This window comes from Oxyura jamaicensis, chromosome 8 (assembly GCF_011077185.1).
Source record: "Oxyura jamaicensis isolate SHBP4307 breed ruddy duck chromosome 8, BPBGC_Ojam_1.0, whole genome shotgun sequence".
Lineage (NCBI taxonomy): Eukaryota > Metazoa > Chordata > Aves > Anseriformes > Anatidae > Oxyura > Oxyura jamaicensis.
The window spans coordinates 21,579,578-21,596,394 of record NC_048900.1 but is presented as its reverse complement, the minus strand read 5'-3'; the positions used below and the strand labels follow the sequence as shown (position 1 = coordinate 21,596,394).

Here is a 16,817-nt window from a genome sequence, read left to right as displayed (position 1 = left end):
TAAAAGTGCCTGCTGTTGTTTTCTAACCGGGACGCTCGCCCCGATGGCGGCCAGGCACCTGGGTGGATGTGACGCCCGGCTCTCACCCGCCGGAGCAACAACGAACGTTGTTTGTGCTCCGGCACCCACACAAAGCAGGAGATCTCTGGTTCTGCAGCAGAGCTCAAAGAGTTAAATCCGCCTCCCTTCCCCCCAATCTTTCTGCCTTTGGCCTTTAGATCAGCCCTGGTTGCCAATGAGGACTCATCGAAACACCACGAGGCTGGGCCTGTCAGGAAGGAAACCAGCGCGTCCAGAGTTTTGTTGTTCTAAAGACTTTTTTTTAATTTTATTTTACTGCTCAGGAAGGAAGCCAGAGCCTGTGCTTCAACTCCAAGAATGTCGATTACTCATCCTTCCCTGCATTATTTCTTTTATCTCTCACTTTTATCTACCTTACTCCAAATTTTTTCCCCCTTTTCTTTCTCTGCTGTTCCTAGCCACTGTTTTCAGCAGTTCATCCAAGTTCCACCGCCGAAAAATAAAACCTGGTGGCTGTTTCTTCAGAATAAATGACGATGCTACTGTTTGTTAAGCAGGCCCCCATCCCTCCCCCTGCCCCTCCAGCCCTGGCACAGCACTGAGGGTACCAGGGCTCCTGCTGCCGCCTGGGACCTGAGCCCCTCGGAGACGTGGATGCCACTGTCCTCAGCTGTGCTGCGGGAACGGTGTAAGCCCTGCTTTAGAGATGTGCCCCGAGAAAGGACTGTGCTTGTCCAAGGTCAACAGAGCCCACAGCACAACACGAGCTGTGCTCAGGGCTTTGCCCAGGCAGCCCTTCCCTCTTCCTGCCCCGCAGGCTGGGAGGAGCAGGCGCGCTGCTTTGTGCCGACCAATGTGCCCTTCACCTCTGTTATCCCAATGGCGGACAAGCTGGAAATGTGCAGCAAAAAGTGAAACACCCAGCATCTGAAGAACTCGCAGCACATTTCCTAATGTGGGTCTGGGGTCACCTGGACGCCAGCGAGCCACCTGAGTACACAGCGGAGGGGCCATCAGCGAGTGGTGTCGAACTGCCTCTCCTCTCGGGGCCCTTTCTGCAAAACCCACCACACCACGCCGGGATTTCCTCTGCCTCTTTGCCCAGGTGCAGCTAACAACCCAGACACAACAGGCAACGTCCAGGACAGCAGGGTCCCAGCTGGGTTTCATTGACACCGTAACCCCCCAGGGCACCCCTGCTCACCAAGGGTGGGCACCTGGGCTCAGGAGGCTGGGGTCCTCACAGTGTTCCCAAAGAGATGACCCGAGGGGAAGCATTTCCCCAGCTGAAGGCCCCTTCTTCCTTGAAATGTGCTGTAAACCCAGGGCCTGATCCATGCACAGCTTCCCCAGACGGCAGCAACATCTGAGACACATTCAAGAGAGAGCAGTTCAAGCTCTCTCTCCCCAGCTCTGCCTTCCTTCCCCTAACATGATCTCCCTGTTTCCACAGTCAATGCGTTGTTTTCATTTTAAGAGGGAAAATAATGAGATGGTGGGAACATTACTTCTGGCTAATGGAGACGGAGATCTGCAGACTTTCCCTGCTTAGTTTTTCCAATATATCCCCGTCCGGATCCAAATAGCATCACACTTATTTCAGTCCTGGGCGCAAAACATTGGCCAAATTGGGACAGAAATAACTTGTAGCCCCTTTCTTCTTCACACTCCCTCAAAGATCTCTGCAGAGCTTGCTGACGTTTAACTTCTGGTCTATAGACTCCCTGCCTCCCCCAGCACTTAAATCTCCAGGCTCCCTCCACACAGCTGCCCCCGAACACGCTGGCCCCGATGCTCAGCCTCTTCCACCCCAGTCCCGTTCCAGTGCCTGAGTGGTCAAACTGGGGAGGCAGGAGAGAAGTGTTCAGGAGGGAAAACCTCTCGGTAACATTTCTCGTGTTGGAAAAAAGGCTGGAGGAGAAGGCTGAGCTGCGATCTGGTACCGAGCCTGCTCGCATGCCAGCGCAGCTGTCAGCACAGGCTCTCTATGATGAAGGATTGCTATCCTATGCCCCCTTATAGTGAGGGATGCTACAGGACAGACAGTCGCACATACTAAATGGCTTTGCAAGTCGGTTCATAAAGGGAAACAACACCAGAATCAGATGAAAAGGTTGAGACATTTTTAATTTAAAATAACTTCATTAGAAACAAGGTGATTTGTACCGAAAATCACAACAGAAAGGCACGGGCCCATTAGGGCAGTCCCCTGAGCTGCACTTTTTGCTCTGCCTACAAACCCCTCACTTTGGTGAGGCTGCCACATGCAGCCTTCATCCCACAGCTCACTGCTGACTGTCCCCCGACACTTTTGGGGGCACAGCATCAGCAGAGGGACCCGTCCCACCGCCTGCCCCCCACTCCACACAGCCATATCGCACGTTCGCAGAGCACAGGCGGGACTGCAGAACTGCACCAGAACAAAGCCAATGAATGCATAAACGCCCTTGTGTCTTTCCAAATTAAAACCTGGACTGTGTTACTTTGTCTAGAGCCAGTTACCAAGAATCCGTGCTACTGCAGGAAAACAAGGACACGGCTTCCAGCTCTTCCTCTTATGGGTATCCAGAGACACGCAGTGCCTTCCTTTTCCCACTGCAGAGCAGCCGTGTACCGGGAGCCCGGTACTGGCGAGAAAAAGTACAAAACACGGTCTTGCCCTGAAACGGTGATGAGAAAGCAGCTCTCATCTGCTACCAAACAAGGATGGTTTCAAAACAACTCTGATTAGAGACAATGTGAGGAAAAGCACCATGGAAGTGTCCCGGACCTGAGCTCAAGGAACATTTGCACTGTCACAGGGACTCCTTCCCCACTTTATCGGCATTTAAGACAATAAATCTTTCTTTTCCCAGATTTGCTTTCCCCCCTCTTCTGCTGCTCAGGGGACCGCCGTAATTCTAGATGCCAGCAAAGCAGTCAGAGGAGAAAGTAATGCTGATGGCTAAGGGGTGCCTGGCTTATCACAGCCACCATCAATGTTTTCAAAATAAAAGACAAAGAACAAGATGACAGACACAGATAGCACCAAACCCCACAGCCCGCGTTCAGGCAGAGCTCTCGGTGACTCCAGGGCCGAGTCCCAGAGAAGCTTCATGGATGTAATCCCGTCCCAAATCGGTGGGACAAATAGGGCACTGGGCTACATATGGTGGCTCTTGGCACCCAGCAGAAAAAGCAAGCAAGGCCACATCAGCCACCACGCGCCAGGGAACACGCACCCAGTCCGGGCTAGCATTCTGCAAGGTTTGGCCAAAAGATATCCTAAAGGCAGCGGGAAATTACTTCAGCACTAAGATGGAAAGAAGACTGAATTCAGGGCAGGGAATTTGCCCAGAATGTCTGCAACCTGCGAGTTTGCATGCGTGCCGGTCGCTGCAAACACAGCAATCACGCAGGCCAGCAGAGCAAAACAGGCAAACAGAGAGGGTGCATAAAGGGGAGAAAGGCGTGCACGCGGCTTGGACACGCAGGGCACAAACAGACGTGCCCTGCTGCAAAGGACACTGCTCGGGAATTCGATACCACATTACAGAAGAAAATTTCCCCGTTAGAAAATCATCATTCCCAAGGAATTCCAATTGCTTTGCATAGCCGAAAAACGTCCTCACAAGTCCCCAAATCTGCTATTCTCTCCTGAAGGACAGGGATGGAAAATACGTAGGCTATCAAGCAAACTGACATGATCAAGGACCACCACTGACATGAGCCGCCGGGTGGAAATTGTCACGATTTGCTGGCAGCGGCTGCTTTTCTTGGAATACAGCATTAGCAGAAAACAACTTTGCCCCCGCTATGAATTTGCATTAGAAATCCATAATAAAAATAAAGCCTAATATTATACAAATGGGTACAGTTCTCTATAGTGCTCCTGATGCAGATTAAGGTTAGACAGATTTTAGATGACAGTTATTTACCTCAGTCTAACACCATGTATGCACAAATGGAATTTATTTTATAGCTGCAGATATTAAGCAGAGGAAGAGATGAGAGGAAATCTTAGAGTCTCACGTAAAATATAATTATGTCTGTTTTCTGCTCCTTGGAAGGCAAACAAAGAGGGGAAAATGAATCTGCTGCTAGCATTTAATGGGACTTGTCTAAACGGTATCAAACAAATAACAACCGCCAACAATTCACAAAAACCCTCACGCCTGTATTTTCCAGGGGGGGATTCTGGAAACTCTAAGACTACGTTGGCTCCAACTGCTTCAGCCTCAAGGAGCAGGGCTGGGCCCGGGGCACCTGCACGCCTGGGAATGTCCCTTTCCTTCGGGACCTTCAGATTATTAATGAAGGAGAAAAGAAATCACGAAGGCATCAGTGCTTGCTGTCTCTCTCCTTGCTGCAAGGCATGCCCGCTCCTCCACGCCTCTCCCAAACCGCAGTCCTCGCAGATCAACCAGGAAACTGCCGCTAACTCTCGAATTTTGCAAGTTAGCAAGTGAAATAATAAAACAATGTTTTAACTGTCAGAGATCCTGGCTCTCAAAGTGCACTTTGGTCATTTCCTTTAATAACTGTAGTTTAGTGGTAATGATTTATAATAGTTCATAATATTCTACTGACTGTACTATATTAATAATACTAATACTTTGCCCTTGCGCAGCACCTTCTGTCAAAAGCTGTGGGGCAGCTCGGGCCAGCCCCACGCTGCAGAGGGGCAGCCGTGCCCCACAGCCTGCCCAGCTCCGGATCTGGGGTCCCAGCCCAGCACGAAGCCCACCCTCAATATTCCCTGGGACTTGGTGGCAGCAGCTGGGTCTGATCAATGGGGCTGGAGGCTTGATGTGATGAAATCCTTCTCGAGAAGCAGGGTTTGGCTGGTGTTTTGGGGCTGTGCTTTTGATGGGATGGACAGATGGTTGAATTGACCGTGCGAGATGTGGGGTTTGCCCTGCAAGTGCTCTCCCGTGAGTGGTCAGACACACGGAGAAGAAGAGGGACGACAAGTGTTTCCCGCACCCACCTCTGCAGGAGGAGGTGGATAAATAGGACATTTACTTTTTGCTCAGCCTTTTTGCTCCAGAGTTGCAGACTACATTAACAGGAATGGCCCAGGGAACCGCTGGCATCACCAAGCCAACAGGAAAGCCAGCTGGGTGGCGGTGGCTGCGTGGGGACACGTTTTGGAGGGGAAAACAGACCGAGCCCTTCCCCAAAACAATGCTCCATCCCTTTGCCAAGAGCTGGGTGCAGGCAGGGAGGGGGGCTGCAGCAGCACAGCCACCCACATGGGTGGGAGGGCACGGCCAGGTGGCGGTGGCGTGTCCCCCCATGGTCATTAGGTATTCCGAGTGTGCCGGAGAGCCCCACGTAGCAGAGAGAGAAATATAAACTGGAGACGGGCAGAGGCGAGCCATGCCAGATGGCCCCGCAGCCGGCAGGGGCTGCTCCCACCCACCCCCTCCCCACTTTTACTGTTCAAACATTTCTTTATCCCAATAAGACAATTAAGGCGAGCAGCATGGAAAGGAGTCTCGGCAACAGTTTGCAGGGGGAGCGGGAAGGCTGCTGCCAGAGAAGCAGAACAAGGAGGGGATGGACGGGCTCCCAGCTCCATCCAGGCCCCACGAGGACAGCGTGCCAGCCATGCCATGGGGACCACGCAATGGGGACCCTCGTCCCATCCCTTTGCCTGCCCACCCCTCCCAAGAACCCGCTGCTGCTCCTCCACCCAGCACACCACAAGGCGGAAAGCAAATGTTCCACTTGATTTATTTCATTATATCGTAAGCAATTTTAAGCTTGCAATTTCCCGCGGTCGCGGCTGATTATTATTAGCAGCAAAGCGTCACTCTGCGTTAGACCCCAAATTTTACCTGCCTCGGACATGGTGAAGTGCTTCAGGAAGGGTGGCAGGGCTACACGGGGTGTGCACGTGTGTCTGTGTGTGTGTGGCAGGGGGCTGTGCCCAGGCAGCCCCCAGTCTGATGCCCACGGGGCTGCGGATTTTGGGAATTCAACCTGTGATCATCACAACCCTGGTGTCCACCGCCTGAAGCATGATTTACATTTTCACAGCGCGTAATCAATAACAAAACAGTTGTTTCCAAAGCTGAGCTACCTCCATGCTGGAGATGGGCTTTGAAACCCCAAACTGGAGCAAAGAGCTCACTGATATGGCGCACAACTTCACTTGCAGGGGAGCAACTGGTTACAGGACAAAGTGACCACGTGCAAAGATCCAAGGATAAATATCATTAACGAGAAGAAATAGTAAAACAAATGTTAATAAACTCCCCACACAGCAGTCCCAAGAGCACAGTGAGGACCACAGGGTGCCCACCACCAGGCCAGGAGCTGGGTGGGAGCCACCAGCACCAGCAGGGAAACCAAGGCTGCAGGAGCCGGGCTGTGACAAGAGGCTGGAAGCTGAGCCAGGACAAAGAGATGGCAGGTCCTGGGCACACCAGGCCGAGCTCCGCAGCAAGTCACAGCCAACACATGATGAGGACCAAGGAGAAGACAGCAACAGGAAGCCATCTCCTGTGGAACCACAAGGGCTGGAGCAAGGAAGCCTCAGAGAGGTGGCTGAGATGTTGGCTGGGATGAGGTCCAGCTCTTTGCCCAGAGATCCTGGTCCTGGCATGGACTTGTGCCCATCACTTTGTGGGAAAGTGACACCGTGGTGACAGGGTACAGAAGACCACTTGGACAGATTTTATTGGAAGCAAAGAATAAAAACAAGGGCCCTTTTTTTTTTTTTTCAGATTTTAAAACGGGTCTATAGATCTCTTTTGCAGAAAGGAACACGCCATTTATTTCCACTCCTTCTAAGAATCTCAACTATTGTATGCTTATTAAAGGAAACCCATAAAACATGTCGCCCGGTGTCTTTAACACACGCTTTACAAGAAGCCCCCAACCTCCAACAAATGGCATTATGTTTCTCAGCAAGGCCCCGCCGAAGGGCCCCATCCAGCACGCCTTACGTCTGCCCTCCCTGGAAAGGCTCCGCTGTCGTACACGCTCCCCGGCCACAACATCGCCCCGGATGGCCCCAGCGCCTGCGCTTCGCAGCAGGGGACACCGTGTCCAAGAACACCAATTTCAGCCCGATTTAACACGAGGCACCCACAGCAGCCGCCCCCTTTGCGAACAGCGGCACAGCCCCCAGCAGTGGCCCAGCACCCTGGGGAGCAGCCTCCTGCCTCTGATCTCCATTCACCAAGCAACCACCCCCATACAAACAGATCTCAGGGGGCCAGGTGCTAATCGTGGTTACACCACCACAAATCCCAAATAATTTTACTGAATTCAGCAAATTTTCTACGTTGGCAGAGACAGGGTGAGACTTCACTCCCTTGATGCCCAGGACTCAATAGCACAACTTCCAAACACTTCCCAGGATGAAAATGCCTGCCTGGGTTCTCATTGTGTTGCAAAGTACCTCGAGTGTGGAGGTATTTTCCAGGAATATTAAAACAGTCCGATAAATTCCTTAAAAAAAAAAAAAAAAAAAAAAAAAGGTTTTCAGCAAATCACCCTTGAAGTTATGGGGTAAAACAAACATTTTAGTGAGCTAATCAAAAAGGGTTCTCGTGCAGTGGCACAGAAGACTCCGCAGTGCAATCAGTGCAATTACAGTGATTCACCCTCCACATGACACAAACCCTTTCAGGAATGTGAAGAAGACAGCTAAATGGCTGGGCTCTGCACAGCTGGAGGGCACCCCTTAGATGCACAAAGGTGCTGCTGATCGAAGAAAATTTCTCAATTTTTGCCAGCTCTTGTAGAAGCCTTACTGTGTTTTGCCTCGAAGCTACAGTCACCTACCTGCAGCAGCTTCTCCATCAGGAGCAAAAGCACGCAGCCTTGGCACAGGGGCATACCAAACAGGCACACCCGGAATACCCAAAACTTCTCAGGAGCCAAAACCCAGAGACAGCAACCCCCCCGAAGCACGCATTTGTACAGAAACTCCAAAAACCTCTATGTAAGTGTCAATACAAAACGGGATCGCGATTAGATCTGCAGAGCGCGGCCTCTTGAATTCCTCTTTGCGGAAGTTTTTCTTTTCTAATGGTGAGCATAAAAGATCATTAGGATCCACTAAAAAGCCCAGCTGCTCACTCGCTCGGCCTCCGGCAAACACTCCCATCCGCGCGTACGCACACGCCAGATAAACCCGCGGTGCTAATGGAGCTGAGTTTCCATGGTGCAGCATCTATATATGATGGGAATATGATACAGAGCCAACAGACATGTTTAGTGTAAACTGTCCCGGTAGTTACGCAAGAATTTTAATGTCAGTGAAACATCAGGGACGTCGCCTGCTCCACCGTGCAGCCGAGCGTCTTAAAGAAATGTGGTTATATGGGGAAGGAAAAGCAGAGCGAACCGCCTTCCACCTCTGGGCGAGTTGTCAAAGCTGGGTGAAGTTGTCGTTGTTCCTCGCCCCTTCCCGGCAAGCCCCTGTGGCAGCACGGCGCCCGGTGCCTGTGCCCAGCCCCAGGGACGTGGCACCGCGTTCGGTGCTGGCAAGGACACGGCACCTCGGCCCGCAGCTGTGCGCCGTGCCGCCTAATTCGTTTAACAGATTTACTTCTCCAAACAGGGTGTCTGACAGGGGGTTACCAGCAAGATACGCGGCAGCTGATGCGCTCGCAATTCATTTAGTGAGTGGCCCCCTCCTCCGCCGCGATCTCCCGGCATATTTTTTGAGCAAGGTCCCTTCCCACAGCCAGGTTGTAATGGTGAGGGAAAGGGCACAGATGAAAAATGTCCCCAAGCCTCGAGACCTCACCCGCCTCTCCCTAGCAAAATAATTATGCTAGTGGTTACGCACACGCACCCGTCCACACGCGCTCCCACCTCCGGCTGCGGCCCCACGGCCCCATGAGGACGGCCGGGAGGTGCTGAGCAAGGCAAGGAGCTTGTGGCACACAAAGTGCCACGGGCCGGGGTGGATCGGGAGCAGGGGGAGACGGAAGAGATCACGCCTGTGGTGCAAGGAACATACGGCTTCTGCCTTGAGTGGGAATCGCCTTACCCTCGCAAACGCTGACATAAAAGACACACTGGCAGCATATTTCAAAACCAAAGAGCGATGGATTTACAAGGCAGGTTGATTTTATGATGACTTTTATTGAAAAGGTACGCTGGGTTTAGGCAGATGCCTTTTAGCGCCGGTAAGTTAGCACAGCGCCTAATTCAAGGAGACAGCCTGAGGAAGCAGCGCCGACAGGGGAGAGAGAGCCACAATGTCTCTATTACTCTCCTCGGCATCATAAACGGAGAGGAAAAATCGCGTCTGAAAGGGAGAGGAAGAAGCGGCACAGCAGATTTTCATCGCAAAAAAAAAATATATATATATATATAGTAATAATAATAACGACGGCAATAACAAAATTGTTTTCTAGGAAGAAAATTCAACACAACAAAGGAGCCCACGTCAAAAGCAACCCCCTGGCTCATGCTTGGTTTTAGAGAAAACTAAGCATAACTTAGTGCTCTTCTCTGGGGTACCATGCTCTGCTTCCTTCCGAGCAGCCCCTGGAGGGGTCAGCACCCTGCTCAGCACCCCTGGAAGCCATCAGGGAGGACAGTGCCCCTCCGTGCTGCCACCTGGGCAGGGAAAGGTGACAGGGGAGTGGGGAGCAACAGCCGTGGACATGTGGGCTGCTTTGCCTTTCGGCAGCCTCCAAAGGGGGGAAGCAGGCAGGGAAGGCGCACGGCAGATTTTGGGAAATGGCTCACTGAGCTGTAGGAGAGGGTTGGGGTTTGTGTCTTGGAGAGGGTGCTCTGTGGCCAGGAGTATTCTCAAGTTAACCAACGTCCAAACCCGAGGCACAAATGCTGAAGGTGATGCTTTGGCTACAAGAATGGTGGGTGCAAAGACAAGGTCAGGATAAGATACCTGAAGAAGCAGGGTGTACACACTTGCTACAAGATCTGGGAAAGTCTCTGGCTACCTGCTCCATCTGGCCCCCTGTTCACACACATGCATGTACAGCATCTGTATCCCTGCACTGGGGCACGGACATCTGTCTGCACGTAAAGTCAGGTCAACGTTGTCCCCAGCTGCGTGCTGGAAGACAAGTTCCCTTCCAGAGCACCTCCCCTTAAGACCTGTCGTTGTCCATTTATAAGACACGAGGCAACACTGCGTGGTTTAGCCTGGCAGGGAGGAAAGGCTGTCTGTCCTCTGCAGTCTGTCCGAGCCGCAGCACTGCAGGACAGCCACCTGTCGAGTATCTCAACGAGGCACGACTAGAGAAAAGCCAACAAGTCAACGGAGGTACTTACATCTGTCACTTCGGTCCTCAGGACTGGACGAGGTCTCCCGGTCAGAAATGAGGCCAGAAACCGCAAAGATCTTCTTCCCCGTGTCATCGACCTTGAGCGAGCCGGGGGAGCTGGAGGGGAGCTGGGTGCCAAACTCGTACTCCTTGCCGTCAGCGTCCGAGAAGCGCAGGTGGGGCGAGTCGGTGTCGTGGCAGTTCTTGAGGCGCTTGGCCGGCGTGAAGGCCGACTGGTAGCTCTCCCGGTCCTCGGTAGACGCGAAGGGGCGGAAAGCCCCAACCCCGCTGTGGTTCAGCATGCTGATCGGGGTGCAGTCCAGGTTGGGGGGCGCGAACTGGGGGTGGAGGTGAAGCAAGGACGGGGGAAAGTCACGGTTTGCGAACGCTCCCGGCACCCCGCCTTGCCGGTGGTACATGGAGGCAAACGTGTAGGAGCCATTGGTAAAGGGAATGTGCACGTCCTTGTCTGCTGACACCGGGACCCCAAAAGGCCTCGGCTGCTGGCACGGAATGGAAGCGTCACGGCTGGCTTCGGCGGTGGAGGCAAGCACCATCAGCGCCGGGGAGGCCAGCGGGTTGGGGAGGTAGGGTGAGTTCTCCATCTTGAACGCTGCCCGGTGTAAGTCCATCGGAGTCTCTTTCCTCAGCAGGATCGCAGGCAGAACAGTCTTCCCTGGAAGGAAAGCAAAACGAGGCCCGGGGATGGAGCAGGGAAACCTAGTGGAGCATCATCACCCTCCGAACGCTGCAAGGAAAGAGAAAATAGAAGAAAAAAAAATGACTGGTTAGGTTTCTGCACTCGTCTCCCTGGGAAGCTCCAGCAGCAGGGTGGCCACTTGTGTTACAACCAAGCGGCCAGAGACGCGCTGCTCTTCTCATTCAAGAAAATCAATAGACAACTTCACACACTGGTGGGATCAGCTCTGGCCCTCCAGGTTAAAGGCTGTCATCCACTGCAGGCGGATGAAAGGCAAACCAAAGTGAGGAACACTCGGATTTAATAACCCCCTAATAAACAAGGTTCGGTCTAAAATTAGGATAGCAGCTCCAAACTAAAATCGGAATTTGATAATGGTAAAAGAGGCATGTAAATGTAATTGCAATCAGCTTAATGTCCACACGCACACAACCCTAATTTGCTTGTGCGTGTGTGCAACCATCACAAACGTACCTATTGTACACAGTTACCCAAAAAAGCCACCAGACGTGTCATACTGCACACGATGCCTAAGACACACGTCGCAGCCGTGCATTTCCTCTCACTCTCACGGTGTATCTGTGGGTAACGCTGGCACCCACAGCACTTGACACAATCCCATAGACCGCGGGGATGTACGAACGGGGCTGTGTGGATGCGTGTGCGCAATACATCATCACAAACACACACGCACACACTCTCCCTTTTAGCAAAAGGAGAAGAGACTTCACCAATAAAATGCCTGGCGTCTCTGACAATATTTAAAATCATAATGGGTGCTTCTGCCATCTGATCTCTGCAAACGTCTGCCTTTCGGGTCGGGGACAAGAGAGAATGGATCAGTAATTTTAGTTCCTAATGCACTCACTCTTAAGTAGATTTGTAAACTGCCCTGGATGTGCCATTAACATTTAGAGGAAAATGTTAACAAAATTTCTGACTTGCATCTCGCTGAGCCTCCTAGGCTGGCTACAGCCCGCCAGCCAGCCACCACCCCCTCCCAGAGCAAAAGGAGGAAAAGCCGCTCCTTTCTGCATCTCCCCGAGTTCGCTTGGGCTTTTTGCTTTGTTATTTTCTCCCCCAATCAATCTAGTGTCTTTTCTTTCAAGTTTCCGCTGCCTGCCATTCAGGCCCCACAGCCCAGCTTAAAATACAAGGACCATAACTTTGAAACAATATACTAGCCGCTGGAGCTCAAAGGGCCAGAAAAATCATATAATAATAAAAAGCTGTTACAAATTGTGCCTCTTAAATCCAGAGGGTCAAACATCTCAAATAAAACTTACTGAAAGAGTGTCTCCCTAATGGAGTGCCTTTTGTACTCCATGAATGAGGGAGCCTAGGTTAACAAAGTGTATGAAATCCAGCCGGTGGCTTTAATGCAGTGCTGTGATAACATTTCCTCTCCCCCATCCTGTACCCAGACACTCCAGCAACTGTTATTAATTGCGAAGATGAGTGGGCATCATCTCTCTGCTTCCCCATTTGGCACCCCTCCTTACAGACAGCGTTGCTAAATTACCAGATTAAGTATCTCACGCTAACGGATCTGCTCTCTTCCAAATTTTAAATAACTTTCCTGTCCAATTCTTGAGCATGGGGGAGAAGGATTGTGGCCGATGCCAAGGGCATCCTGCTCAGTGCTGCAGTCCTGGTGCGCCGGCTCTGCTGCTTCACGCAAGGCTGCTCAGAAACTGGTGGCCAGGGAACCGCATCCACTGGCAAATTTGGCATTGTTGGGGGCTTACGCAACCATGGAAATATATATGGGGGTGCGCATCATTCTATATTTAAAGGCATGCTTCCAAACAAACCACCGCTCTCAGAAATAAACAATCATTAACGTGGATGTCAAACTGAGCAATCACGAAAAAAATGGATTTCCAGGAAAAAAAAAAAAAAAAAAAAAAAAAAAGCAGCCACCTCTGCCTCCTTTTCTATTTTTACTTGTGCTGTCACCCCATTACGTTAAATGTATTTCAGAAATTAGTAATCTGGCCGCAACACTTGACACTCCTGTAGGATACTGTGAATCACTACGGCCGTTTATTCGTTTGCAAACTTCATTACACAGGGAATAAATCAACACATTATAATGCCTCACCCAGCCAAATTTCATTTTTTTTCAAATCCCACTTCCTTTTTCGTTCTCTCTTGCTCTCCTTCCCACTCAGCGCCTCCCCCCCCCCCCCAGCAACACGTACAGATTAGGCTGCGGCGGACCAGTCATTATGAAAATCTGTCGTTAATACACTCCCAATGTCAAAATGTCATAGGTTTAAACACAGAACCCCAAATAAGAAAACTAACTGACCTTCTTAATTAAAAAAATATGGATTGCAGGATAATCAGCTGGACGGAACATTTGGGTGACGGGAAGGCAGCGGGCACAGGCGAAGTAAGTAACTGCTACTTTTCTGCCTCTATGCTGATTTTTTTTAATTTAGCACCTCGCGCAAATCCAGATTAAAATAACTCCAGCTATTGATCCGAGCAGTGGAATTGACATTAATTTTAGTTCACTTCTCACTTTGCAAAGGGATCAATAGGAAGTAATAACAGCTGACATCCCCGCTGAAAGGAGGAGAAAAGACGGGCTAGAGACAGAAATCGAAAAGCAACCAAATAAATCAGCAGCTACTTTTCCACGGCATCAGACAAACTCCAAACAAATTGCAAAAAGTCTTTGTTGAATTAACTAAACAAGGAGCAGAGGGAGGGGGGGTGAAGATCAATCTATGAAGCTACATAAACTGTCCACCAAGTCTCAAGGTTAGACGCAGACTGAAAACATACTCTTTTTTAAAATATATATATATATATATAATGCTACCTATCTGCATAGTTATTGGTTTCTAAAGCTACCCTGTTTGAGGTGTAGACAAGTTACCTGTGTAAATGTGTATGTTGCTAATAACAAGGCTAGATGTGCCACAACCAAGACAAATCGAATCAACAGCCCTAGCTCTGAACCATTAAAAAAAAAAAAAAATCTCTCACCAAGAACAAGTTGCAATCAGTTATCTCTGGCTCACTTTTAGTTCCTCTGTGCATGAAGATTGTAACGCTGCTGCTCTGAATTAGTTCAGAGGAAAGTCTGATAAAAGTAGGAGAAACCATGACAGAGGCGGATTTAGCAGGCATCACACACACCCAGCGAGTGAGGAAAACAGGAGTGAGCCCTGGTTGGGAGCACAAAACCCACTTGCTAATCAGCCTGCGGAGAAGCACACACATATGCAAGCACATGCACGCCGCGTACACAGCCACCGGATCTGCAAATCTTTTACTAAAGCGTTACTCGGAGTTCCTATTCCTAAATCACTTCTCTGCTATCGATTAAAATAAATAAAGCACACCACTCTGGTTTCTACAACAGGTTGCATTTTTGTGGTCTCTCAACCATTTCCAAATGCCAGAGATTAAAATAATGGGGCAGATTAACATTTTTCTACCTCCAGAAACAAAGTTTTCTTAGGGAAAAAAAAAAAATAATTAACAACCTATGGTGAAAGAAAAAAGAGGTTAAAACAAAAGGAAACCCAGGAAAATTGATGATGCATGTAAATTAGGAAAGACCCAGAAAAAAATCACAATATCCATTTACATTAAAAAGTTTTTTCCCCATAAATGTCAAGTAGGAATTTAGAAATATGCTCTGCGTAGAAAAGCCAAAGATTATAAAACAAAATAATGCCAGCTGTTTGGGGATTTAAGTGCTCAAATGGATTATATATTTGAACCAAACTGGATTTCCTTATAATAAATAAAACAAATGCAAGCTCGAAAGCCAACAAAGGAGAGCTCTCATCACTGGATTAAGATACAAAGGAAAAACAGTTAATTTTTTCCAACGCGTGAAATATGCCAACTGCAGCCGCGCACACGGGCAGCTGCGGTGAAAACCGGTTTAGGGGGGAAAGACGAAAAAAAAGAAGAACGGGGAGCGGGGGAGCCGGCGGTGGGGCGGGCAGCCCGGGTCCCGTCCCGGTGCCGGTCCCGGTCCTGGTCCCGGTCCCGGCTCCGATGGGCACCGCGGCCCGGCCCCTGCCCCCACGGCCGGTGCTGGCCGCGGGTTTTGTTTTGCTGCAAACTTCTAAAAAAAAAATAGAAAAAAAAATAGAAAAAGAAAAACGAAAGAAAGGAACGAGGAAAAAAAAAAAAAAAAAAAACAAAAAAAAAAAAAAAAAAAAAGCAAAAAGCCCCCGGGGGGTGAGGGCGATGCCCCGCGGCGGGCTGCAGGGAGGAAGCGCCTCGGGTTTTGCAAATGAAAAATTAAAAAAAAAAAAAAAGGGGGGGGGGGGGGAAGGGGGGGCAAAAAAAAAGGCACCTACCTACGGCCGTGCCCGCCGCCTCGCACCCCCCCGTCCCGCACCCGGCGCGGCGAAACCCGACCGAAAACAGCGCTCGGGCTCCGGCACCTCCGATCCCCCTCCGAGGGGTGCTGGAGAAAAGCGAATGGAAAAAAAAAAAAAGGCAAAAAAGCAAAAAAGCCAAGGGGCCAAGCCCACGTTGCAGCCTCCCGACGCCGCTAAAGCCCCGCGGCTCCGCTCGTCCCCGCCGGTAAATTAAACAGGTGTTTGGTGGCACGGCTCGGCACGGCACGGCTCGGTGGGAGCAGCCCCCGGGTGCCCTTTTTCTCTCCCCTTTTCCTTTTTTTTTTTTTTTTTTCCTCCTCACCCAGCGGGTCACAAAGCTCATCAAACGCGAAGATGCCCGGAGTCGTTTGAATTTATTGCAACAATCACTTACCGTCCACGTTTCCTGTGTGGAAGGATAAGCATTGAGCACAACTCTTTGAGTAGACAGTTCCTAATGATTTCATTGTGGTCAACCAGATGGTTTTTATGTATTCAGATCTGAAGGTGAAGATTTTTTTTTTTTTTTAGTTTTAGTTTTTTTTTTTTTTTTTTCCGTGCTTCCACCCTATTTACAGACTTCCCTGGGCTAGAGCCGGGGACGTTGGCTAAAAGAAAGACAAACCCCCGCGATTTCTCGATCCGCTGGACGAGCCGCAAAGTTTCCTAAAGGACCTAAGCGAAACCCCGCGGAATTTCCTTCGCCCCCGAGCTCCGCGACCCCCGCGTGGGAGCGTTTTCTGCTCCTTTCGTTGAATTCCGCCGCCAGCTCTGCGGTAAGGGGAGCAGGAGAAAAAAAAAAAAAAAACACGCGTGGGGGGAGCCCCGCGGGGGGTTCCTACCTGCGGCCGGCCGGGGGACAAGGGATGGAAGGATGAATGGATGGAGGACCCGAGGATGCGCTGCCAACTTCAGCCCCTGCCGAAATTAAGGCTCAGAGGCCGCCTGCGAAGTGCGGGCGAAAATCGGATTCGGTCTTCGGGCGCATTTTGGGGACGGCTTCGAACTAAAGTTCACACGGGCGCCTCACCGATGCAAAAATGAAAGCTCCGGAGTCAATAAAATTCCCGGCTGCTCCGGGGGTTTTGAGCGCACGGAAAGCCTGGAGGGTTTGCAAATACGTTCCTTTTTTTTTTTTTTTTTTTTTTTTTTTTAGCGCAAAATGCAAAAAAGGTTACCGTGGTTTTTTTTTCAAAAAGAGGGAGAGGGAGGGAAAGAAAGAAAGGAAAAGCCCCCGGTGGGTCTGTGCGTGGCACGGGCAGCCGATCTGCTTATTTCCTTTGAAAAAGTTTTTGTTTTGCAGCCGCTGGGAAATGAAAATCGTTGCTGCCCAGAGCAACCGCGGAGCGAGCGAGATCCCGGGCTCAGCGAAGGGAAGCGAGGAAACAACTCCCCCGGCTGCCCCTCCGAAAAAAAAAGAAAAGAAAAAAAAAGAAAAAAAAAAAAAAAAAAAGAGTTCAAAATGCAAATATTTCGGAGCGAGGGCTCCGTGCC

At 50.4% G+C, this 16,817-nt stretch overlaps 1 protein-coding gene across 5 annotated transcripts in view; it reads right to left on the bottom strand.

Annotated features, from left to right (window-relative positions):
* RNF220 (ring finger protein 220) overlaps positions 1-16,460 on the bottom strand; it is a 190,543-nt gene extending 174,083 nt beyond the window's left edge. For 4 of the 5 annotated variants that reach the window (XM_035333180.1, XM_035333183.1, XM_035333181.1 and 1 more), the window contains exon 1: positions 10,273-11,013. In XM_035333180.1, coding sequence (XP_035189071.1) covers positions 10,273-10,897 — 625 coding nt within the window. In that variant the 5' untranslated portion in view covers positions 10,898-11,013. Of the gene's footprint in view, positions 1-10,272; positions 11,014-16,165 lie in introns of those variants that run through there. The other variant, XM_035333185.1, reaches the window with a different exon arrangement.
* Positions 16,461-16,817: the final 357 nt, after the last annotated feature.